At 41.9% G+C, this 25,900-nt stretch overlaps 1 protein-coding gene across 2 annotated transcripts in view; it reads left to right on the top strand.

Moving 5' to 3' along the window:
• Positions 1–25,900, top strand: part of LOC149233115 (rhodanese-like domain-containing protein 8, chloroplastic) — a 355,412-nt gene that overhangs the window by 202,191 nt on the left and 127,321 nt on the right. For both annotated transcript variants that reach the window (XM_089379698.1, XM_089379697.1), the window contains one exon: positions 25,451–25,762. In XM_089379698.1, coding sequence (XP_089235824.1) covers positions 25,451–25,762 — 312 coding nt within the window. The remainder of the gene's footprint in view (positions 1–25,450; positions 25,763–25,900) is intronic.

Raw genomic sequence — 25,900 nt, 5'->3', positions numbered from 1 at the left:
ATAAGATCTCCAAGACCCAGAAATGGTTTGGGGAAATTCCACCTGGTTGGTGAGATATTAAAATAATTAATATTTTTAATGGGGTTCCTAAGTCTAAACTTAGGAAAATTAAAATATTAATGGATATTAATATAAATTTGGGTGAGAATGTTCTAAATGACATGGATCAAGCCAAATCTAATCTTAGCCATTGATTAGAGATTTAATCTCGGGCGTTGAAGACTCAACCGGAAAAGTATTAGAGGAGGCTTGAGGGTTAGTTGGATATACACCAAGTTGATCAGTCAGTTTGATTTTCTGGAGCGGAGCTTGCTGAGAAAATTTGAACTAGTGATCTTTTGCAGCAAGGGGCAGTGAGTGCATAGTAGAGAGGCAGGGATAGTGCTAGAGGGTTAGCGTAGTGACTGAAGAGGCTAACGCAGAGGCAGCTAGAGCTACACAGAGGCAACATGAGCTACGCAGAGGCAGCTGGGGACTGCGTAGATGCTGAGGGGACTGTGTAGAGGCTGAAGGGCCTGCATGGGTCAAGCAAAGGGCCAGATAGTTGACGCAGAGAGCTAGGAGGCTGACGCAGAGGCTTCAGGAACTGAGCTTAAGCTAGCAGGGCTGACGCAGGGCCAAGAGGAAGCGCCAGAAGGATTTTTGTGGGGCAGACTAGAGCTAAGAGGCTGAATATCTGTCTCCGAGAAGAGGTATTACTGCCGTGTAACAATCTTTGTTGGGTGAGCCATTTTTGGCACCCTAGTTGTACTCAAGAATCTACTTAATAATAAAACCCTCAAAACTGCTGCACCAGTTTTCCTGCATTGTGTTTTTCCAGGGACGATTGTCCAAAAATAATGGTGTCCCTTGTGTGTTTGTCTCAGTATTTCAATTGCTGATCTGTATATGAGTTAAGGCTGTATTTGTGTTTATTTCAGTATTTATATTTATAAATAATTTGTTAATGGAATAAACAAGTAGGATAAATAAAACTAGATAATGCAGTAGGGATTTATGACGTGTCAGACTTAGAAATTTCAACACCATGCGCTCTTCTTGGGTTGCAGAGTCTCCCTCTGAATCTGCAAGCTCCCTCTCGAACTAGACTCCTTCTGATTCTCTAGAACTTGGACCTTCTCAAAAAAGTGTACCTTCTTCTCGGGAACCTGTGCCTTCTCCTATGAAGCCTGCATATGCACCTACACTTGCTCTTGCTTCTCTGGAACCTGTACCTGCTCCACCTGCTTCTTTTCATGATCCAAAGGCTTGGCCATGAACCTATAGAGTCCATGCTCTCTAACTCCGAGTACAATCCCATCGGACTTAGAGCCTTTGAGCTTGAGTCTTGTCTTCCCATCTTGGAACAAGACCTCAAACCCCTTCTTCTCCATCATCAAGACAGAGAGCACATTATATCTAAGTCGTGGTACAAATAGTACATCTTAGACCCGCATCATACGTTCTGTCTCCATTCTGAATGGCACGATACCCGATGCTTGGATCTCTAACTGACTCTTGTCGCCTAACCCCATGTGGAACTTCGAGGCCCATCCAACTAGAGTCTCAAAAATATGTTGTGACCCATTCATATGTTTCGTCACACCATTGTCCACGTACCATCCATCCTCAGTGATAGTACTCTATGAGAAATGAGAAATCATAGCAGAATCCTCCTCTTCGTCTTCCAATCTTTTAGAGAGCTCATCCATCTTTGCTTTATTGGCAACAAGGGCGGCTTGCTTCCCTTTTCTTTTCTCATCATCTCCCTTCTTCTTCTTCAGACATCTTGATGAAAAATGACCCATATCGCCATAGTTGAAACACTTGACTGTACTCAAGTCCTTGTTTTGCTTACCCTTCATTCGTGATGCAAGTGCCATGTCATCATCTGAAGCTTTCTACTTCGACTGAAGATCCTCGTCTCGCAACTCTTCCTGAATGAAGTCATCCCACAGCCTATCCCAGTCTTGCAACTTCTCTCTGGCAACAATTCCTTTGATGAAGGGCTTCCATTCCTCGATGAACCCTTTTAAGGCAATCCTTACCATATCCCCATTTGAGACAGTCACACTGATGGCAACAAGCTCATCTTTGACCTAAGACAATCTCGTCAGATACGAGGTCACACTTTCACCCTTTAACATCTTGGTGGACTTCAACTTATCCTCCAATACCAATACCCAGTTCTCGTTCTTATTCTGGAACAAATTCTGAAGAGACACCCACATCTCATGTGCGATGTTCTTCCCGGACAAATGAGGTATTAGGGCATCCCTCACACCATCTAGGATGATCAGTCTCGCCCTTGCATCCAAATCTTCCCATATTTCCAGCTCCTTAGGGTCAGTTGGCTTCTTGATCTCTTTCTCGGCAAAATCCCAGATCCTGTTGACCTGCAAGATCAACTTGATCCTTTCCTTCCATGGACTATAGTTGGACAACCCCTCCAACTTGTCCTCATATTGGATACCTACCTGTAATTTCGACATTGTAGTGAACCCTTTACTGACAATGTAACCAACTCCCTCTCATGCTATACTTTGTTGTGCACAACTCTAATTTACTTACTTCCAAAGTAGCTCAGACACGCTCTGATACCATGTTGAATTTCCACGACCTTGGGTCTAGGTTAGAGTCTTAAAATCACTGATGCTACCAAACCAAGAATCTCAACCATAAACTACTTTGCATAGCGGAAATATAAAGTAGTAAATCACATATGCACAGTTTTAAACAAAATTGTACAATATGTACAATCCCAATCTTCGTTATATTAAACCAAATTCTAAATAATACCACAATCTATGGTATACAAGATACAATGACAATCTTAGTTGCAACTTCTATGTCTATCTCGTCCTGCTGGTCCTTTGCTTTCATACTGCTCACTAGTAGTGCCTTAGTCCATCAAGGCATCTACACTTCGAGACCCCAAGAGGGCTGCCTCCTCTCACTGTTACAAGTCACGTCTGCTACAATGAACATGAGCTCATCAATTGCTCTCTGGGTAGGCCTAATTCCCAAGCTTCAATCTGCTAGGCTAGCAACAACTTTTGTCCATCAAAGTGATGCACTTCGGTACCAAAACTTCACCAAACCTTCAACTGCTCTTCTTCCTTCAAGATAGCTCATCTAGGGCTACTTTGGGTAGGCAACACGCTGCCATTTAAAAATCCTACGGCACCCAATACTGTAACTGCAGAATCTGCACCAATGAAGGCTTCACGATTACCCAATCTTGCATCCAAATTGGCTCCCACAGGCTTCTCAAGTCTGATCCAATTTTGGTCAACAAATCGTGACCCAACACTCCTAAACGTTGCTGTTACACTGTGCTGCTTCTGTAATTATGGTTAGAGCACAAACTTCAGCCCTCAACCTTCCACGTAATCAGCAAAACAGACCTCTTTAGGGCTGCGGTCCTCCAAGAGAATACCCCTCCAACCTACGCTGCTCCTTTTTGACTCCAAATGCAGCCAATGAGACAGCCTAGCTGCTAGCTATGACCTACAACCTAGCACAACTGTTGTAGTTCTTCTGCCCCCTCAAAAGCTCCTCTAAATAGACCCTAAACAACTGCGTTATGCTTCTATTCTCCTCGGCTTGGCTGCCTGCCTTCCCTGCACTAAACCACACCTAGAAACAGCCCATACAGATCTGTCTTAGCCCAAGAACAACCTTAACCAAATGCTGTCACCTACAGCTCCTCCTACACTGTCTAGGGAAGACTCCTTTACGCTGATCTTTCTCCTTTTCTGCTGCGGCTAGGCTTTGCTCTCCACCGAGTTTTCTTTAGAGGATGTGTTGCCCAAGATGGATCGTCAAATTGACTCCAATCCGCCCTCAATATATAGCTTTTAAGGCCTCCAATGAATCACATGAAGGGACATGTCTTTTGGATTTTACTTCAAGTCGGCCTACTTGAAAAATCCAATAATAATTATGTCAACTTCAAAATTCAATTTCTCCCAAACGACAAATTGGATTTGGATGATTTTCTATGCGTTGGAATCATCTTTTCGAGCATTATCATCTTCATCCATCACATGTCGTAAATCCATCATCGTTTTGTCCCAAATCTCGATGGATGCCAAAACCCCATACTTGGGTTCCAAGCCCACAAGCTGCCCTTGTGGTGCTTTGCCCTCCAAACCCTAAACCCTAGGGCTTGGAGTACTACCCAAGCTACACAAATCAACAAGAACCATATATTGTATGGGGTTTTGGAGGACCATTTCATAACATGTCTGAGGATGCCATCCATGTACTTCTTATATACCAGTTGTTGATTTGGGGGCATTGTGATATTGCACATGTAATTTTGGTGTTCCCTTGATGGTTTGCCCAAACCTTTGCCAAGCAAGGGGAAAGGTGGCATTCTTATAGGATGACTTGGCAGTATCATTTATCATGCACTCTTACTCATTTCAACTATCATAATGATTGCTCATATTTGTGTCATTGGTGGAGGATGCTTCAATGGCATATTATCTCTATTTATCATGTTACACTTGCTACTCCATGGTTGATCATTGGTGGATAAATCTTCTATCAGCTCTATCTTGTGCTCATGATGTTCATCTCATTACTTTCACTTGGTTGTTGCATGATAGGTTTCAAGTTCTTTTCCTAGTTATGGTTTCCTTTGTTGAATTTCCACGACCTTGGGTCTAGGTTAGAGTCTTAAAATCATTGACGCTACCAAACCAAGAATCTCAACCGTAAACTACTTTGCACAACTGAAATATAAAGCGGTAAATCACACATGCACAGGAAATAGACAACTTTTCAATTTTTCAACCCAACTTTGTTATATTAACAACATATAACACTACAGTATAGGGCTCCCGTACCAGGGATAATGGCCCTCATACATCCACTAGTACAAGATAAGATACTCTGACCATCTGGCTGTAGCATCTAACAACTCCTCTTGGTCCTACCCTGTACCTACCCGGCCCTTTGACTCCTGATTTGCAGTTTCTGCCTCTATCAATGCTCCAAGTCCATCTGGTCACTGAATCTCAGCTGCCCAATCTACTCTCTAGTTGTGCCTTCGTTCATCAAGGCCACAACACATTGAGACTCCTGTCGAGTTGTTCACAAGTCCACTTGTGAACAACTCTCAACTGCCCACTGCTGCTCCTTAGCTACTCAGGGACTTCAACCCACTATGGTCTTCCTGCGCTACTTCGAAGAAGGCCAACATAGGGCACAAAGGACTGCCACCTATTACTGCAAAATGTCCATCTCCCACAATGAACACGGTCTAGGAAGATTTCCCATCATCTGTTGTAGATGTCCTTCTCCACACACAAGTCTCAGGCTCCACAAATTGCTCCTGGTTGATCAGAACCTTGAGCTCATCAACTGCCACTCTAGCAACTACCTTTGTCCATCAAGGTGTTGCACACTGGGCTCTAACTTGGACACTATCACGATGTCCTCCAGCAAACCATAAATGCCCAATCACATCCACACTTGTTCTTCTCTCACGCTGCCCTCCAACAGTCTACGAGAGACCAAGGCCACGCTGTAGCATCTGCACCTAGTTAGGGCATCCCCACACCTAGGAGACCCTTAGACACGGCTGCCCACAAACATCACCATTTTGCCCTTTGCCCTGCAATAGAGGAGCTATTGCGCAAATCTAGGCACCTCAATGTGTCCTCGTGTTAAAATTGGCAACTAGGGCCAAACTTCATGTGGGTCATCTTATTCATGGCTGATTATATTTTTGTTGGATTCCTCTTGTCGAGAGGTGTAGGATTGATCTAAAGATCATCCGATTCCGATAAGTATTTATGGATATATGAATTTATTTAGATTATGGAATAATTGTCAAAGTCGGCCAGCAACTTATGTAGGCTCAGAAGCCCAACAGACACATCTATTCAATCATCAACGTTTGCATATAAATACAGGATGTTTCCTCCTCATTTTGACACACACTTCTTATCCATCTCTCTCTCTCTTCTGCGCAGAAAAGAGTCTCTCTCTCTCTCTCTCCTGCGCAGATAGGTCTCTCTCTCACATGTGGGAAGGAAGGACACAGTTTTTCCAAGGTTTACAAGCTGCAGATTGAATCTTTGACCAGTGCTGACTAGCATTCTCTCTCTCTCTTGACTGCGCAGTAGGTGAAGCTGACTCTCCTGGGAAATCCACATTTCTTGGCACAAGAATCAACGTAATCTGACCTCCGGTTTGGAAGATATTGACTGCCCTAGTTTTGATGTTGATGCCGCTGATCTAGGGTTTGCTGCTGCTGATATAAATCATATTTTTTGTACTATTTCTCTCTGCTGAATTATTGTAAATAAAAGAAGATTTGATCAAAGGGTTCCCCATATTGGGGTTTTTCCTTGGGTAGTTGCCACATCTTGTGTCTCTTGTCTTGGCTTGTTTTCTGTTGATCGTTTAAATGTTCTATTTGCACTTTACTTAATGTACATGTGATTGCTAATTTATGAATAATAAAAGAAAGATAAGTAAACTGCTCTAAGCGTAGAACAAACCATAATTTAACATGGTATCTGCGCTGAGGTAAAGACAAAGCCCAAGCAAGAGCAAGAGCAATCACCGAAGAGAAGATTGGCAAGGCTATCCAAAAGAAACCATGTGGTCCTCAACACACTTCCTTGCTGAAGACAAACTCCGAGAGAAGTTTGACTACCACGGATGGAAGATGTCTCTCGATCTAACATTAGAAGAACAAGAAGTGTTGGACCATGTGAGAGGTGGAATTGTTGAACCTCCATCAAATGCATCTACTGCTGCTAGGAACAAATGGACCAAGGGGGAAGTAAAAGCTAAGAAGATCATCCAGGACTCTATCGACAAACATTTGGTGGCCTACATCTCCGACCTGAACACCTCCAAGGAAATCTATGATAGACTGGTGAGTTTATTTAAAGTTAATGATGCAAATCAAGTTTTGTTCCTTAGAAATAAGCTGAAGGAAATTAAGAAGGGCAAAGATGAAAGTATGCAAGCATATTTCCTAAGGATCACCGAGATCAAGAACGATCTCCTATCTATTGGGGAAATAATTCCTGATAGGGAAATGGCACTCAAAACTCTTGGAGGATTACCATCTAAATGGTACATGTTCAGGACTACTCTTCTCAACAATAACATAATTCTTGGATTTGAGGAATTAATGGCAAGATGCATTCAAGAAGAAACAAGGATGGAAGAGCAAGAAATGTCCATACCTAAAGGTCCTCCCACTGCCTTTTCTTCTCATGCTAAGAAAAGAAATAATTCTGGGGCTAAATTCAAAGGAAAGGCCAGACCTAAGGGTGGAAAGAAAGGACGATGTTATATTTGCAATAAAGCAGGTCACTACGCAAGGGAGTGCCTTGATAGAAGGGACTCACATTGGGACGATGATCAAAATCCCGCTCATGGCAATCAAAGGAATGGCATATATAATAGAAAAGGCAAGAGAAGTGCCAAAACTCAAGGAAGAGGACAACCATTCAGAAGGACAAGAAATTCCAGGTATGAATCTAACACCGTTAACAATAAGCAAGATGAATATTATCTACTAGCTGCTTTATCTACATCTGCTCCTCCGGACTCATTGAGAAATTGGCTTATTGATAGTGATGCCTCAAGGCATTTCACTGGTTACAAAGAAGTTCTCCATAATTTGATAGAGAAAGAAACGAACTTGGAAATTGTCTTTGGAGACAATATGAAATATCCCGTGAAAGGTGTAGGAAATGTCTCTCTTAAATTGAATCAAGGTAATACAATCCACCTACAGGATGTATTATATGTACCTGATCTTAAAAAGAACTTGGTGTCCATTTCGGCTATGGAAGACAAAGGCTACAAGGTGACCTTCAGCGATGGCAAGGTACGTGTATGGAAAAACAATATTAAAGATGCCTTCACTCTTGGGTTTCGAGTTCATTCATTATATCAGGTCGGAGGAAGTCTGCTAGGTGTCATGTCTTGTGACACATCTCTTCAGTCCGAACCATGGCATCGGAGGTTTGCTCATCTTCATTATAAAGCTCTACTCGAAGTAAGACAAATGGTGACAGGGATGCTCGAATTCCGAATAGGGCAAGAAGGTGTATGTCCAGGATGTGCCGAAGGAAAGCTCAAAAGGGGACCATTCCCCTCTAGCCAAAGCAAGACCTCCGATATATTATAGTTGGTTCACTCAGACATATCTGGTATGATGCCTGTGAACTCCTTAGGAGGATATTCATATTACCTCAATTTTACAGATGACTATTCTCGCAAGAATTGGATATACTTCTTGAAAAAGAAGGATGAAGTCTTCCCCTGGTTTCAACACTTCAAAGCCTTGATCGAGAATTAAACCGAAAAGAAGATCAAGATCTTAAGGACTAATAATGGGACTAAATATGAATCTAATGAGTTTCATGATTTTTGTAAAGAGGTTGGCATTAAGAGGGAGACTACTACACCATATACATCTGAGCAGAATGGTGTGGCGGAAAGGAAGAATCGTACGATCATGGAAGCTGTTCGTGCTATGCTTCATGATCAAAGACTTCCGAAGCTTCTATGGGCTGAAGCTGCAAACACTGCCATATATGTACAAGACTGATGCCCTCATCAAGCATTGGGTTCCAAGACTCCTGAAGAAATGTTCACCGGTAAGAAACCTGATGTCTCTCATTGTAGAATTTTTGGAAGCCCTGTATATTTTCATGTGCTGAAAGAAAAAAGGAATAAATTGGATGCATCTGGAAAGAAAGGAATCTTCGTGGGTTATAGTGAAAATACTAAGGGCTATAGAATCTATGTAGCCGATCAAAGGGAAGTCGTGATTAGTCATGATGTCACCTTTGACAAAGATATGGCCCTTAGCAAGGTGGATAATCTTCCTACTTTGAGGAGCTCTCAAGAAGCTGACACCATGGAATCGAAAGAAAAAGAAGATGGTACAATGCCCGATGTGGAAGAACCCATGGATTCTATGATCCTCCTCCGCCTGAGCCTTCCTCTTCTAGGAAGAGGCCTTCATGGCTTAAGGGAACACTTGATGATGCTGAAGGACACACCGCATCCTGTGGAACCTTTCGTGAAAGTAAGAAGCCAAACAAGTATTAGGGATACCTGACTATCATGAGCACTATCATCCAAAATGAGCCTTCATCATTTACAGATGCCATCAAGCATCAAGTATGGAAGGATGCTATGACTGAAGAATATGAGTCTATTATGAAGAATGATGTCTGGGATGTGGTCCCTAGACCCCAGGACAAGACAATTGTCACTTCTAAATGGATTTACAAGGTAAAGCACGCAGTTGATGGAAGTACGGAAAAGTATAAGGCTCGTTCTGTCGCTTGAGGCTTCTCCCTGAAGGAAGGTATAGACTATGACGAGATATTTGAACCTGTTGCCCGATATACCACTATCCGCTCAATCATAGGCCTTGCTGCTTCACAAGGATGGAACCTACATCAGATGCATGTCAAGGCTGCATTCTTACATGGTTCGATCAAAGAGGAGGTCTATGTGGAGCAACCCGAAGTATTTGAGATTTATGATCGAAAATCTCATGTGTGCAGGTTGAAGAAGGCCCTCTATGGGCTAAAGCAAGCATCCCGAGCATGGTATGAGAGGATCGGTAGCTACTTGATGAAGCCGGGATTCACTAGGAGTGAAGTCGATCCTAACCTTTACTTTAAGGTTGAAGATGACAGACCTCTCATACTGGTGCTGTATGTTGACGACCTCTTTCTAACAGGTGCAGACCCTCTCATTCACAAATGTAAGAGGGAGCTCGATTCTGAATTCGAGATGAAAGCTCTAGGATTGATGCACTATTTCCTAGGACTCTAAGTCTGGTAGAAACCAAGGAGATTTTCATATCTCAAGGACAGTATGTGGTGAAGATGCTGGAAAGATTCGGCATGGAGGATTGCAAGCCCGTAACTACCCCGATGGAGCTTAACTTTAAGAAGTTAAGCAGTAGTGTTGCTGGACCCGTTTTACAAAATGCTACCGAGCATCGACAGCTTGTTGGAGCATTGATGTTTTTGGTGAACTCCCGTCCGGATATATGCTTTGCAGTCAACACTTTGAGCCAACATATGGTTGAGCCTCGTCACTCACATTGGATTGGTGCCAAGAATCTGTTGAGATATCTTTGTGGCACAATCACTCATGGATTATGATACATTGCTAAAAATGTGAGACTACTTGGGTATACTGATGCTGATTGGGCAGGCAATGTGGAGGATCGGAAGAGCACATTCGGGTGCTGTTTCTCTTTGGGATCTGCCTCGATATCCTGGATGAGCAGGAAGCAGAAGTCGGTGGCTCTGAGCACCGCCAAGGTAGAATACATTGTTGCTAGCATGGCCTCCTGTGAGGCAGTCTGGTTGCGAAAGCTCTTCAGTGAGCTATTTGGATTTACATTGGATACCACCGTGATTCTATGTGACAACCAGAGCGGGATCTGTTTATCAGAAAATCCCATATTTCATGATCGCTCCAAGCATATTGATATCAGGTACCACTATATTCGAGATATGGTGCAGCGAGGAGCAATAAGGCTCCAACATATCGGTACAGATGAACAGGTCGCCAACATTCTGACAAAGCCCCTAGTAAAGGTCAAATTTCTGACTTTCCGAGAACGACTTGGTGTCGTTCAAAGACCCTTTGATGAGGGTCAAGTATGATGTACTGAGCTCTAAGAGCTCCGGGGGGGCGCGGGGTACTTTTGGGAGCGACATATGACCACATGGTGACTCACCATCCCCTATTGGTGCACTTTGTATAGGGTAAAAGTTTCAACCTTCCCTTGTGACACCCCGTGGCGACTATGGAACATGATGATTAGTTCTCCTGTAGGCCTGGATGATGTGTTCTCCATGGTGATTGTGGAACAGGATGATTCGTTCTCCTGTGGGCTAGGATGATTAGTTCTCCGTGGCATCCATTGGACAGGATGATTCGCTCTCTTGTGGATTGGATGATTCACTCTCATATGGATAGGATGATTAGTTCTTCTGTCGAGGCATCCTACCCATGTAGTCTGGGATTCATGGGAAGTACCTCTCATTTGATCAATGAGGAGGGAAATGAGGATAGGGACCATAGTAGTACCGATGGACGCATCGTTGTATCTGCTGTACTCCCTATGCCAGGATGACCTTCATTGATCTGGGATCAATGATATTGGTCTGGGACCAGTGAGAGTGGTACCCACTATGACACTGACTTCGGGTCAGTAGAGGACTGGTCTGGGACCAGTGGTACACACTCTGAGACTGACTTTGGGTTAGTGGAGGATGGTATGATACATCCTCAATCACTTCTTCTTCTTCTTCTTCATATTTCGAGCAGAGCAGAGCATGGTAAGGCAGAGCACAGCAGGGGTCAGGCTATACAGGGCAGTGCATTTGATGGACGAATAGTAATGACAGTTCGACAGATTGGAGATGAAGTTCTCCCTCATTGAGAGGGAGTGTAAATTGGCAACTAGGGCCAAACTTCATGTGGGTTATCTTATTCATGGCTGATTATATTTTTCTTGGATTCCTTTCATCGAGAGGTGTCAGATTGATCTATAGATCATCCAATTTTGATAAGTATTTATGGAGATATGAATTTATTTAGATTATGGACTAATTCTCAAAGTCGGCCAACAACTTATGTAGGCTCAGAAGCCCAACAGACACATTTATTCAATTATCAACGTTTGCATATAAATACAGGATGTTTCCTCCTCATTTCGACACACACTTCTTATCCATCTCTCTCTGTCTTTTGCACAAAAAAGAGTCTCTCTCTCTCTCCTACACAGATAGGTCTCTCTCTCACATGTGGGAAGGAAGGATGCAGTTTTTCCAGGGTTTACAAGCTGCAGATTGAAACTTTGACCAGCGTTGACCAACATTCTCTCACTCTTTACTGCGCAGTAGGTGAAGCTGACTCTCCTTGGAAATCCATATTTTTTGGCACGGGAATCAAGGTGATCTGACCTCTGGTTTGGAAGATATTGACTGCCCTAGTTTTGATGCTGATGCTGCTGATCTAGGGTTTGCTGCTGCTGATATAAATCAGATTTTTTGTACTATCTCTCTTTTGAATTATTGAAGATAAAAGAAGATTTGATCAAAGGGTTTCCCCATATTGGGGTTTGTCCCTGGCTAGCTACCACATCTTGTGTCTCTTGTCTTGGCTTGTTTTCTGTTGATCGTTTAAATGTTCTATCTGCACTTTACTTACTGTACATGTGATTGATAATCTGTGAATAATAAAAGAAAGATAAGTAAACTGCTCTAGGCATAGAACATACCATAATTTAACACCTTGCCTAGGACACCATCAATTCATCAATCATCAAGTGAACATCTGCAACACTCCTTGTTGCTGTCCTCTTACCCTCCTTAACTCCTCCTGTTGAAGAGCTGTCCACATCTCCTCCTATGAAGGTAGTTTTTCTCTCCCAATATGCTTTGGACGAAAACTTGCCATTCATTTGAGACTCCAGTCAGGGCTATCCTCATCGTCATGGTTCGCTGAGGAGTGGACCCCACTACTCTAGTGTCTTGAAGACGTTGAAGATAGAGGTTCACCCCTTCTCCTTTCTGCATCAAAGTCCGCTGCAATTTCTGCTCCAAAGACATCTACCGTTGTTTAGAAGAGCCTTCATACAGAGAAGATAGGGTTTCCCACATCTCTCACGCTGTATCCTTGCCCTACAAGTGTGAGACCACATGAACTCGAACTCCATCGAGAATGAGCCTCATTGCCTTCCCCTACTTGGCCTTGTACTTCTTCTTTTGATCGTTGTCAGTAGGAACAACTACAACACTTTTGACATAGGCCTCGAGGTCATATTCTTCTAGAGCAACTAAGATTCTTGTCTTCCATATGACATAGTTAGAGGCTTCGTCCAACCTGTCCTAATCTCTGAGCCCATGTGATGCTATCTCCCTCGACTATCGAATTGACTCCTCTAGTCGCTGCTTAGCACTGCTCAACTGCTTAGCAAGTGAGAATTCGAACTTTTTGTTGGAAAGTTCTTTGAGGAGAAAATTCCTCTTCTACGTGTCTTCTTCTTTTCCAGTGGATTTCTGCCTAGACAGAAACTGCACCCTTCAAGCACTGCGTTGAGGCTCTGCGTCACTCCCTCTGCTCTGCAAACTCACGAACTGGAAATAGTACCTCTTTGTCGACTCTCTTAGAGAGAGATTTCCTCGGAATTTTTGCTTCCCGACAAGGATTGCCCAATCCCTTCAAGGGGATTCGAATTGCTGCCGAATGTAGCTATTGGCCTCTCTGCTCAGCGCTGGATCTTCTCTTTTTGTTTCAAAATCAACGCTCTGTTACCATGTGAAAATTCCTACACTGAAGGAACCCCTACTGCAGCAAAGTTGAATCTACATCATCTACTTGATTTTTAAATCTACATTCATCAAGTTATTCTTCTAAAAACTGAAGTAAATTACTTCTGCAGCCTACACTAATTAAATATTTGATCTCATGAAACAGAAAACAACGCAAAGAACAAGATACATAGGACAATGGACATTCTTATTTTTGGACACAATAGTCCCAGGAAAAACCCAATGTGGGAAAACCGGTGCAACATTTCTGAGGGTTTATTATTATGCAAGAGAAATATCTGAATACAAATCTAGGATGCTCATCTAGCAATCCTTTACAGAGAAAACACTGGTGGAAAATCTGAGTGAGTTTTACCTCACTTCACCCGACAGAATTCCGACTAATCCGACACAAGAGTAGCTAACGTCGGCTATTTCTGCGTTGGCTTTGTGTCACCTTCTCTGCCCTCTGTGTTAGCTCTCCCGGCTGCTTCGACAATTCCTAGCTGTTCCAACAGTTCCTGACAGTTCCGACAGTTCTTGGCTGTTCGGGCTGTTTTGATAGTTCTAGATTTTGTGTGACAGACAACTTTTCTTCTTTGTGCTGGCCCTTCTGGCTCTGCGTCAGGATTGCGTGGGCCCAAACTGTTCTAGCGTTAGCTCTCTCGGCTATTGCACTGCCTCTCTGCAAGCTCTCTCCGCCTCTCTATCAGTATTCTCCAGTTAGTCCTTCTCTTGGATTCTTACTCCCCCTCTGTCGCTAAATGATCACTTAGTTCGAATTTCTCAGCTTCGTAGCCCCAGAAATTGAACTTCAGATCAATTCTGTGTGTGTGTGTTTCCAAATGAACCCCAAGCCTCCATTTTATACTTTTCCTTTTGAGTCTTCAACGACCGAGATTAAGTCTCTAATCAACGACTAAGATTAAAACATGACTTGATCCTCCTTCTAGATCATTCCCACCCATATTTTGATTAATACCCATTAATATTTTAATTTCCCCAAGTTTAGACTTAGGAACTCTAGTAAAAATATTAATTATTTCAATAAAATACAATCTGAGTGGAATTTCACCAAATTGTTTCTGGGTTCTTTAGAACTTATGCACCTTAGCCTCTCCACCAATTTTCTAGGCTAGAGCACTTACGATGCTACCAAAAACTAACATTCGAAACCCCAAAGGGTTTGCGCAGTCCTAGTTGGTGGGTTGAATTTCGAGGCAATCTCTCTTTGAGTGACTTGACAGAGAGAAGGGCTTCCAGATCAAGATCTTGCTGTGGCAGAGGGAGCAGCACTAAAGCCTCAGCGTGAGGAAGAGCTGGTGTGACGCAGTTTTTCTGCAGGCTGTTTTGCTAGGCAGAAAAACGTCAAAAGAGAAGAGAAGCATTGTGAGGGAATCTTTCCTCGGTAGACTTCCCGCCAAGGAGTTCGTTCTCTTATTGGCTGAGCAGTAGTAGTAAGAGAAGAGAGGAGCAATTTGACAATTTTCGTGGTAGAGATGGCAACCAGTGGCTTGAGGGATCAGGATAGATTGGACGGAGCATCCAACTATGTCATCTGGGAGGCAAGGATGTCGTTCCTTCTAGATGAGGACGCCCTCAAGACATATGTCGACAGCGTGGTGGCTGTGCTTGCAAATGCTGATTTGTTGAAGAAGTACAAGGCTGAAATGGCGAAGGAAAAGAGAATGATCCTCAACAGAGTGAAGGATCCTGTTGTTTGTCACATCGCTAGCAGAGGGACTGCTAAGGAGATGTGGGATGTGTTGTCTACTTTGTATCAGGGATCTTTCAAGCAGCGAAAGATGTATCTTGAGCAAATATTTAGATCTGCTCAAATGCAGAAGGGGCAGCGTGTGGATCCATTCCTGACGAAGCTTCAAGAGACCCGAGATGAGTTATCAACTGTGGGTTCTACACCTCAAGATTCCAAGTTGGTTAGACTAGCCCTCAATTCTGTCTTAGATGAGTGGAAAGTCTTTGTCTAGAGTATCCTGGGCAGGGTGGATTTGCTGAATTGAGATGAGATGTGGGCAACTCTCAAGCAAGAGGAGTTGAGGAGAGACTTGGTCAAGTGTAAGCTTGACGGAAGCAACAACACTGGGTTGAAGCCTAAGGAGGAGGATGAGAATGCAACCCTTGCATCAAAGGGGCAACAAGAGTGGTGGAGGTAGAAGAAAGACGTCTCAAAGATAAAATGCTTCAAGTGTGGTGAAATGGGTCACTATGCAACACAGTGTCCTCTCAGAAAGAAGGACAAAGATGAGAAGCACGATTGGAAGGTTGCACTTGCAAAGTTCGAGGAAGAGTTTGCCATGACAGCTGAGATACCTCGAAGAGGGAGGTGGGTTGATTTGGAGCTGTAGTTCGAAGGAGCTACAGATGGGTAGGATCCTTGAGGAACCCACCTCTCGGATCAATTCCTTGCTATGGGATCCTAATTCAGAAGTAGCAGGATGGACTAGTGTCGGACGGTGCCAAGGAGTGTCAGAGGGATAGTTGCAGTGGCTAGGAGCGCCAAAGACTGAACAATGCAGAGCAGAGTTGGCAGCAGTGCACATGGCACAGCGCAAAGGTCAGTAGAAACGCAGGAGATTCAGAGGGTCAGCACAGAGACTAGCAACAATCAGGCTCCAATATTCACATGGAATCATACTGAACACAGTTAGTTCAGTAATTTGGGATGTTTTTCCGTTGTTGATGTAGTAGTAGCAGCAGTGCCAGCAACAACACGGATGCAGAAATTTAGAGGGAGCTGGACATGACAAATGTTGACAGTTGCTCACTTGCTAGATAAATCATAATATGCTCTATGTTTTATGTTTTATAATATGCTTAAATGTTTTATGTTTTATAATATGCTTAAAAATTTGATGTATGTTTGTAATAGCTAGAATATAAATGAGTGTTGTACATACTAGTAACTACAATGGAATCATGGATGCCATATCTATCTTGATTTATGCAAAAATATGCATGTTTTCATGTCTTCTACAATTAATTTGGTATTTGGGATGTTTGTTTTGAGTATAAATGCAAAAAAATATAATATATATATATATATATATATATATATATAGCAGACGCTTCGCTTCCTAGATTTTTGGAAAATGACGCTTCCACGTCCTCGCTTCGTCCCCGCTTTGTGCAACATTGCACCATTGCCTCCGCCTTGGACTGCTCAAGCTTGCTCTTATTAACACTATACAAATTCCCATATGTGCTCCAATTGCTCTTGCAATAAGAGGATGAAGTCACCTGAGAGAGGAGCCTCATGGCTAGTTGCTAAAGAGGAGGGCTTGTTGCCCATGATTTGCCCACCAAGAATAGGGCTTCTTAGCCCCCCTGTCTCTAATCACATCATATCCTACAAATAGACCAGTGCCAATGGAAAAGTCTGCAAAGGCATCCTCCACCTCATCAAGCAATTCTCTATCCTGAAAAACCCGCTTGAATGCATCTTTCCTCCCCTGTGAGATTTCACCATCCATGTGAGGAGGGAACCTGTGGGAAAGTCCACTATTCAGCCACTCATGGCTGTAGTATTTTGGGTTCAATGAGTGAGCCAAACAATGCAAAGGTGTGCAATTCTTGTCGCACCTGCTGACAAGAATATCCTATATAGTACCACAGAAGGCCTCTGGTGATGTCTCATACTCGGGACACTCACTCTGTAGAATAATGCTCCTCACAGACTCAATAATGGAATCCCATCCATCATAAACCTCTCCTAGGATGGGTTTGTCTGTATCTGCAAATTGAAGCAAAGAAATGATAGGGTCCATGATCTGAATAATTAGATCTACCCTCTCCCACCAAGCATCATCTAACACTGTGTCCAATGTTTTAGAGGCTAGTTGATCTGTCTTTCTCCAAAAAGACCAACACTCAGAAATAGCCATGGCCCCAAGAGTGGTCTTGACCTCCCTCAACCTCTTCAACATGATGAATGAAGAGGCAAACCATGTATCAACAATCTTCAACAATGATAGTTTGTTGTAATCCTTGTAGATAGTGAGGGCATTTGTATGATTTTGCACAAAGTTACGGATATGTCGTACATCCTCAATAATGTTATCAATCTAAAGCACATCAGAAACAATGGATTTCAGTGCTAAGTTCAATGAATGGACAATGCAAGGTGTCCAAAACACTTGTGGATAATTAGCTTACACAATCATGCCAACAACCTTGCAAATAGGTGAATTATCTGTAATGATTTGCACACAAGAATCAACACCTACATCTTCAATAACTTTAATAAACAACTAACCCATAAATTGTGCATCCTTGTATTTTCCAAGTGTATCCACTGCTTTCAAGAAAACTGGACCATTTAAGGAAGACACCATGAAGTTGATGAGTGGGTGTCATGCTGGATCTGTTCATTTGTCAGAAACAATGCTAACCCCAGATGTTGGCCATGATGCTTTAATAGGCTCAAGCATTTTTTGCACCTCTTTTTTTGCCTTCGTCAACAATGTGGTCCTAAGCTTCTCTGAACTAGGAGGCACATACCATAATGGAGACCCGTGAATTAGAGCTCGGCACATCTCAATAAATAGAGGCAAGCGTGTAGCATTAAAGGATATGAAGCTTTGATAGAAAAAGAAGGCAATGGTGAGATCAAGCTCTTCCCGTTTCTCTTTTGAAAAATCCTGTCCATTGGACCAAGTGAAATAGCCTTTTTTTTGCTGCTTGTCCCCCAATAGAACTCTGTAATGGAAATTTGGTGGTGCCTTTCCTAAAAAATGGAAGAGGGTCATCATTCTTGGTATTTTTTTATTTTGTAGCCACATTTGCCATACCAACAGTGAACTCTTTTTCCATTTCTTTCCTCTTTTGTAATGGAACAACTGTACAATCTCCAACTCCACAACCTGGTAAAGCCAACAAATGGCCTTTCACACGAAAATATGTGCTTGTGAAAGTATTGTGGCAAAAGTTGCATCTCCAATGCGCATTGCCTCCTCTCTTCCCCTTGCTGCTTGGCCCATCCTCTCTTGTGACATATTTCCACAAGGGATATTTTTCAATGTTACCTTTAGGAGGAAGTCTCCCCTCGACATTACTTGCAGCATAGTCTGATGATATTGGGGGAGGAGGGGCATCTCTAATGAGGACATTTTTCCCTTTCCTTTGCCCCCTACCTGTTGCCCTTGATTGAGCCATGAATACTGTAAAAAAAAAAAACAAGACATGCACAAATTTGTAAAAGAAATGCATATACAAACCGTTGTAATACAAATGCAAAAAAATAGAGAGGAAATGCACTTACCTGTTGCTTGAATCTCCTTGAAAACACTCCAAACCCTTGGCTCCTTGCCCCAAACTTCTAACAGCAAACCCACAACTCACTTCTTGCAAAAGGAATGGCACAAAATGATATTGAAAATCAGAAAGTTTGCCCTTTTATTGGCACGCGGGTTCCGATTTGCCAGATTCGTGTCTGGATTTCGTGACACGATCCAAATTTGATCGTGTCCCATTCAGACATGAGTGCCACGAAATTCAGACACGATTTAGGGCGAATCGAATCCGATTCGTAGGATTCAGACACTTGGCCAAAAAAGAACGAATCCGGTTTCACTGCTTGTTGTGTATGTTGAAATTTCTAAGTCTGACACGTCAGAAATTCCTACTGCATTATCTGGTTTATTATCTCCTACTTGTTCTTTCCATTAACAAGTTATTTATAAATATAAATACCGAAATAAACACAAATGCAGCCTCAACACATATATAGATCAACAACTGAAATAACTGAGGCAATCACACAAGGGACACCGTTATTTTTGGACAATCGTCCTTGGAAAAACCCAATCCGGGAAAACTGGTGCGATAGATATGAGGGTTTTATTATTATGTAGTTTCTGAATACAACTAGGGTGCCAGAAATGGTTCACACTTTAGAGAATTTCCTTGGCAGAAGTACCTGTCCTCGGAGACAGATAATCTAGTTGATTAATCACCAATTGATCGATCCCACAACAACTACGATAGCTCCTTAGTTGGACAATGAAAGCTGCTCCAAGCTTCTCCATGCCCTGGGACTGCGTCACCCTCTCAGCTCCAATTTGCCCCACGAAATTCTCTAGCGTTGCCTCTTGGCCCTGCATCAGCTCTGCTAGCCTCTGTGCAACTACTGCTGCCTCTGTGTTAGCCACTTGGCTTTCTGCGTTAGCCCTCTAGCCCTCTGCGTTACCCATGCTAGCCTCTTCAGCCACTACGTTAGTCTTAGCAACCTCTGCGCCAGCCTTCCCAGGCTCTATGCTGTCTCTCTAGCACTATCTTTGCCTATCTGCTATGTATTCTCGACCTTTTGCCGAACTGCCCCTCGCTGCAATAGATCATTGGTTCGATTCTCTCAGCAAACCCCGCTCCAGAAAATCAAATTGATTGATCAACTTTGTGTGTCTCCAACTAACCCTCAATCCTCCTCATACTTTTTCTGTTGAGTGTTCAACGACTGAGATTAAGTCCCTAATCAGTGGTTAAGATTAGATTTGGTTTGATCCTCGTCTCTTGGAACCTTCTAACCCAAAATTATATTAATACACATTAATATTTTAATTTTCCTAAGTTTATACTTTAGGACCACTCCATTAAAAATATTGATTATTTTAATATCTCCTCATCCGAGTAGAATTTCTCCAAACGATTTCTAGGTTTTGGAGATCTCATGTGCTTTAGCCTCTCCACCAATTTTCATGGCTAGGGAGCATCTGATGCTACCACAAATCAATAATGTAGAGTGAGGTAATCTCACCAATTTCTTTTAGTAAGTGATTTTCTCTGTAACTGGATTGCCGGAAGGACATCCAGTAGTTGTATTCAGAAATACTTCAGTTTAATAATAAAAACCCTCATATCTGCTACACCGGTTTTCTCGCATTGGGTTTTTCTGGAGACATTTGTCCAAAAAATACTGTGTCATTTGTGTTGTATCTTTCTTTATTGTTCTGTTCTTGTTTTTGGTATAATATTTAATTGGTGTAGGTTGCAGTGTATTAGCTTCGATATTTGCTGTAAGAAGCAGTACATAATTTGGTTCAGAAATTAATAAATAGGAGAAGTTTAATCAGTTGCTGTAGTAGGGATTTCGGTTTACGAAATTTTCACATGGTAGCAGAGCAAGTGTAGGTGAAGCAAGAAGAAAAATGGTAGAGAAACCAACGCTGAGCAGAAAAGGTCGGAAAAGCTGTAGGAGGTGGTAATAGTTCGAAACGCCAGGGGCTTTGTGCAGTCCTCGCTGGAGGGCTGAATTTCGAGGCAGTGTCTCTCTAAGTGAGTCAACAAAGAGAATGACTTGTAGATAGATATCTTGCCGTGGCAGAGGGAGCAACGTTGAAGCCTCAGCGTGAGGAAGCGCTGGTGGGACGCAATTTTTCTGTAGGTTGTTTCACTGAGCCAGTTTCTTCTGCTAAGTTATTTTCTCTATAACTGGATTACTGGGAGGGCATCTAGTAGTTGTATTTAGAAATACTTCAGCTTAATAATAAAAACCATTATATCTGTTGCATCGATTTTCTTGCATTGGGTTTTTTCGGGGACATTTGTCCAAAAAAATATGTTGATTCTTAATGTACCTTGGACAAGTGGTTTCCCACGGGTTAGTCTCTACTTAGGGAAAAGTGTCCAATTTTTTTTTTTTCTTAAGTGTGACTTTATAAAGTGAAAGTGACTTCATAAGTGGTAAAATCAATGTTAAATTATAAAGTGAAAAGTGACTTTAGACATAAAGTACAATGTGGGTACTTTATTTAATGGGCGAGTTAAAAAATAAAAAGTGATAACTAAATGCACATTTATTCTCATCCCTTGATTTAAATGAATCTGAGCCATTAGATCTTAAGGTTTCCCAAAAGTCATTTAGGCAAACAAAACAGAGAAAAGAAAAGGGAGTTTGCATTCATTCTTCATGAGCAGATTGGAGAAAGGAGGCTGAGAGCTGGAGGAAAGTTTTGAAGGAGAAATTTGTTGCAGCAAGTTGAAGGAGTGATTTCTGGGCAAAGGTGGGCACGGAAATCAAGGCATAGAAGACAACAGAAGGCACAGTACGAACAACATTTAGTGCTGTGAGTTGCTTGTCATTTGAGAGAAGTTTTTGAGATCTTTTTGTTGTTGGAAAAATCTGTACAGTACTGTCTGTACAGTCCATATTTATACAATACATATTTTCAGTTTCAAGTGGGCATGGAAATCAAAGCAAAGGGGGCATGATTTTCAAAGAGTTTTGGGCTGAAGAGATAAGTTGTATTTTGCTTTTTTGTTTTGTCTGCAAATGTATTTTTCATGAACTTGAAAGATAAATAAATTTGAAGAGCTCTCTAACAGGTTTTCCCCAAAGAAGATTGAAGGGGTTTTGCCTAGGTGTAAGTTGACCAAAAATTTGTGTGTATTTTTATGTGTGTTGTTGGTCTATTTATGTCCATATTTATTTTCAGCATGTGTTGACAGTTCCAAGTGTTTTAATTTGAAAATTTCATTTCCAGAATTCTATATGTTGAATGTATGTTTATGGGAAATGACATTTCACTGAATAGGAGTGATAAGTTGAGACTAAAACCGGGTTGGGTTTGCAAGAAACTTTTTAGTCATCAAATTTCAACACGGTATCAGAGTTATAGGCTAAAAATTGCAGTTTGAACAACAAACAATAGTTTGGGACAACAAACAGTGGTTTGGACAACAAACTGAATTTTCGGATAGCAAACTCAGTGTGGACAACAAACTGATATTTTGGGACAGCGAGGTGAAATTTCACACAGACTGAACTTTCTGGACAACAAGGTGTGCTAGAAAGTTTATTTCTCCATTTTCTTGGTTTTGTAAATTTTGGACAGCAGTCATGGCAATGTTCTTAAGGATAGAGGACAGATTGGATGAGATATCCAACTATGTCGTTTGGAAGGACAAAATTCAGACAGTGTTTGAGGAGGCAGCAGTTTGGGACATAGTGCGGCAAGTGGTTGTACCTCTTACTGCTGCAAATGAACTTGATGAATTCACAAAAAATAATGCAAAGGCAAAAAGGATTTTGATGGACAGTCTGAAGGATTATGTGGTTCCTTAGGTGAGAGGAAACACATGCATATCAAATGTGGACAACTCTAACCATTCCCCATCAGAGTACCAATGAGAGTAGGAAGATGGTACTTAGAGAACAATTGAAGAACATCAAGATGACAAAGTTTGAAAGTGTAGTTCATTATCTTGGCAGGGTCAAGCAGGTACGTGATGATTTCACTGCTATTGGTGAGGCAGTTGAACTCACAGAGTTAGTCACGATAGTTGTAGCGGGACTTCCTAAGTCTTGGGAGGTCTTTGGAGATGATGTTACCTCTAAGGAGAATCTTTCCAATTAAGATAGATTCTGGGATGATTGTGTGGAGCATGAGATACGGAAGATTGACAGTGTTGGAGTGAAGATAGCAGATGTGGAGGATGTAGTCTTGATAGCCAGGGGGAAGAACAAAGGGAAGGCCAAGAAAGGGGCCTTGTCAAATGAGGCTAAGGGAAAGGAGAAGAAGAAGAATAAATATACGGATATGTCCAAAGTCAAATGTTGGGCATGTCAGAAGATGGGACACTATGCTGCTACGTGTCTTGAGAGGAAGAACAAGGGGAAGAAGGGTACTGCAGCTTCAACAGAGGTGGAGCAGTTTGCTTCACAGTTTGACAAGGACTTTGCATTTATTACTTCTACATCTCGGAGTACTACATCATCCAATGTGTGGTACATAGACAACGGGGCTTTGCGCCATATGACAGGTGCATGAGAGTTCTTTTAAGAGCTTGCAGAGAGGGCACTTGATATTGAGATTGTACTATGAGATGACCGCACTGTGAGAGCTGTTGGTGTGGGGACTATGACCTTTGAGAGGGAGTCTTTGCCTCCTTTGAAGGTCATGGATGTTTTGTATGTTCTGGGGATGAAGAAAAACTTGATTTCAGTGTCTGCTATGGAAGAGAAGGGGTTTGGCGTCACTTTCTCAGGGGGGCAGGGATTGATGCATCCCAGGGGAGCTTCCATCACTTCGGCCAAAGTGATTGGAGTCCGATCTGGGCAACTATACAGGTTCAGTTTTTAATTGGCAGGAGCATTGGTGAGTAGCACATCTGGTAGCACTCACACTAGTACCACCAATAGTAGAGACTTGTGCGAGTTATGGCACCAGAGGATGGTGCATATGCATCATGGAGCTTTGAGAGTACTGAGGGAGATCACTACTGGAGTTCCTGATTTCAGTGTTGAGCATTATGAGGTTTGCAGAGGGTGTGCTTTGGGCAAGTACACCAAGTTACCATTCCCAGTGAGCGACAACAGATCTACAGGTATACTAGACTTGATTCATACTGATGTTAGTGGTCGTATGTCTCATGTGTCTTTGGGTGGTTATGAGTATTATGTTATATTCATTGATGAAAACACTGTGTCATTTGTGTTGCATCTTTCTCTATTGTTCTGTTCTTGTTTTTGGCATAATATTTAATTGGTGTAGGCCGCAGTGTATTAGCTTTGATATTTGTTGTAGGAAGCAATAGATAATCTGGTTTAGAAATTAACAAATAGGAGAAGTTTAATCAGTTGCTGCAGTAGGGATTCCGGTTTACGGAATTTTCACATTTCACATCTTAACCTTAGAATACCTATCATAACTGATCTCTCTCTCTCCTGTTGGGACTCCTCCCATTGGTGAAAGTCCATAAAGAGCAGGGGGTCTTGGCTGTGGTGGCAGTGGGTCACTACCCCATTGTAGTGTTTCCCTCTCCAAGTCCTGCTAGATTTTGCGGCAAAAGGTTCCATATAATCTGTATGTGTTTGTGTGGTTGGTTATCCATGCGAGCCTTTCTTCCAAGGTTCAGCTGGTGAAAACAGTCTCTGTTATGGTCTCTGCCCTATCTGCAACTGCTCGAAAATGATGAAGCATGTGTTGCGGGATTGTTAGTTTTCCATGTGCTGTTGGGATCATGTGTAGATGCAATATTTGGCTCTTCTTCTGGGGAGAGTGTATTGGTTTGCACTGTTGTTTGGCAACTCTAGCTCTTCAGTTTGCTCTTCTCTCAGCGGCATGGCACTGTATGAGGTTCTCTGCTTTGTTTGTCCTTTAGGATTTTTTTCTGTAAATGTATTTTGAGAATTAGGTTAGGTCTTTGTTAGTCTTTTGTCATATGTGGAGGGATGGGGCATGCATGCAATTGTTGGCAAAAGGCTTTTTTCTTATTAAAGATGCCAAACTGTTAGAGCCTGATGCATATCTAGACTTTATTTCTTCTTTAGTAGCATTGTGGAAGATTTCTTCTTTAGTAGCATTGTGGAAGAGGATGCAAGTGCCATTGCATATATCCTTCTGCACTTTGTATTTGACTTTCCTGAGTAAATATATTTATGTGAATACAAGAAGTATTATTTCAAAAACAAAAAGATGATTCTATTAACAGTTCCAAGATTCCAGTTTTTCAGTTTCTCCTGTAACAGTTTTCTAGGTAAAATTAGTTATTACCTTGGTTGTATATTTTTTTCCTCTTAAAACTGGCCAATGCTTGAATGAGGGCCAATAATGTGAATGCTTGTGACACTTCGCAATTGAGTTCTGTTTCTGTGATTTTGCAAATATTGTATTTTACAGATTGCTGGTTCTTTTAGTCACATTATTTGGAGATTAGGCCAACACTGGGCCGTTATTTATTGTTCCAAGAAATTCTGGATGTGCCTGGCTCTAGACTCTAAAATTAACAACCATCTCCTAAAATATTCCTTTAGTTTGCCAGCTTGATTCTAGAATATAGTCAGATGGTGCAAGCAATGTTTATGACGTAATTGGCTTTAGCCATTAATTCAAATATATTTAGCCGTGCTTGGCAACAATTATCTGATGAATGGAATTACTTAACCAGAAGCTTTCCTGATTGGGCAGAAACAAAGAATAACTTTCTGTTCTCACTGACAGAAAAATGTTACAATTTAGTGCGTAACTGGCACGTATTTTGAACTCTAAAGTAAATATTCCATCCATCCGTTCAGATGAAAGATTGAATGAGTTTGCAAATTATTTTTTATCTGAGCAGGAAAATAAATTGTTTTAATTTTATTATTTATTTGTCTACTTATGCTTACACTCTTGTTGCAGGCAGAAAGGTTTCCAAAACTTGTACACTCTGAAAGGGGGCATCACACAATACCTCAAGGAAGAGGGCCACTTTAAATGGATGGGAAATTTGTTTGTGTTTGATTCTCGACTATCTGTTTCTCCAAATGTTTTCAAGCCTATAAATGCCACTAAAAAGCAAAGGAGGGTACTAAGTCATGGAGAAATACAGGGAGATCAAGACTATCTTGCATTTTGCAACAGTACCTTTGGAAGGTGCCATTTATGTGGATCTCTGTTATCTGAAATGCGGCATCGTAACTGTGCAAACTTGGACTGTAATAGGCTCATTTTGTAAGTTTTCGTTCCATTGCATTTTCGTAGAAAAAGATTGTAAGAGACAAAAGAAATGAAAATGTTTCTATTTGATTTGTTTGTTCTTGTATATTGAATTGTTGACTATGTCATACCCAAGGTAGGCCCAGACCCCAT

The sequence above is a fragment of the Pinus tabuliformis genome, chromosome J (assembly GCF_031772625.1).
Source record: "Pinus tabuliformis cultivar Carrire ecotype Pingquan chromosome J, CPIR1, whole genome shotgun sequence".
Taxonomy (NCBI): Eukaryota; Viridiplantae; Streptophyta; class Pinopsida; order Pinales; family Pinaceae; genus Pinus; species Pinus tabuliformis.
This window is presented reverse-complemented; position numbering and strand designations above follow the sequence as displayed.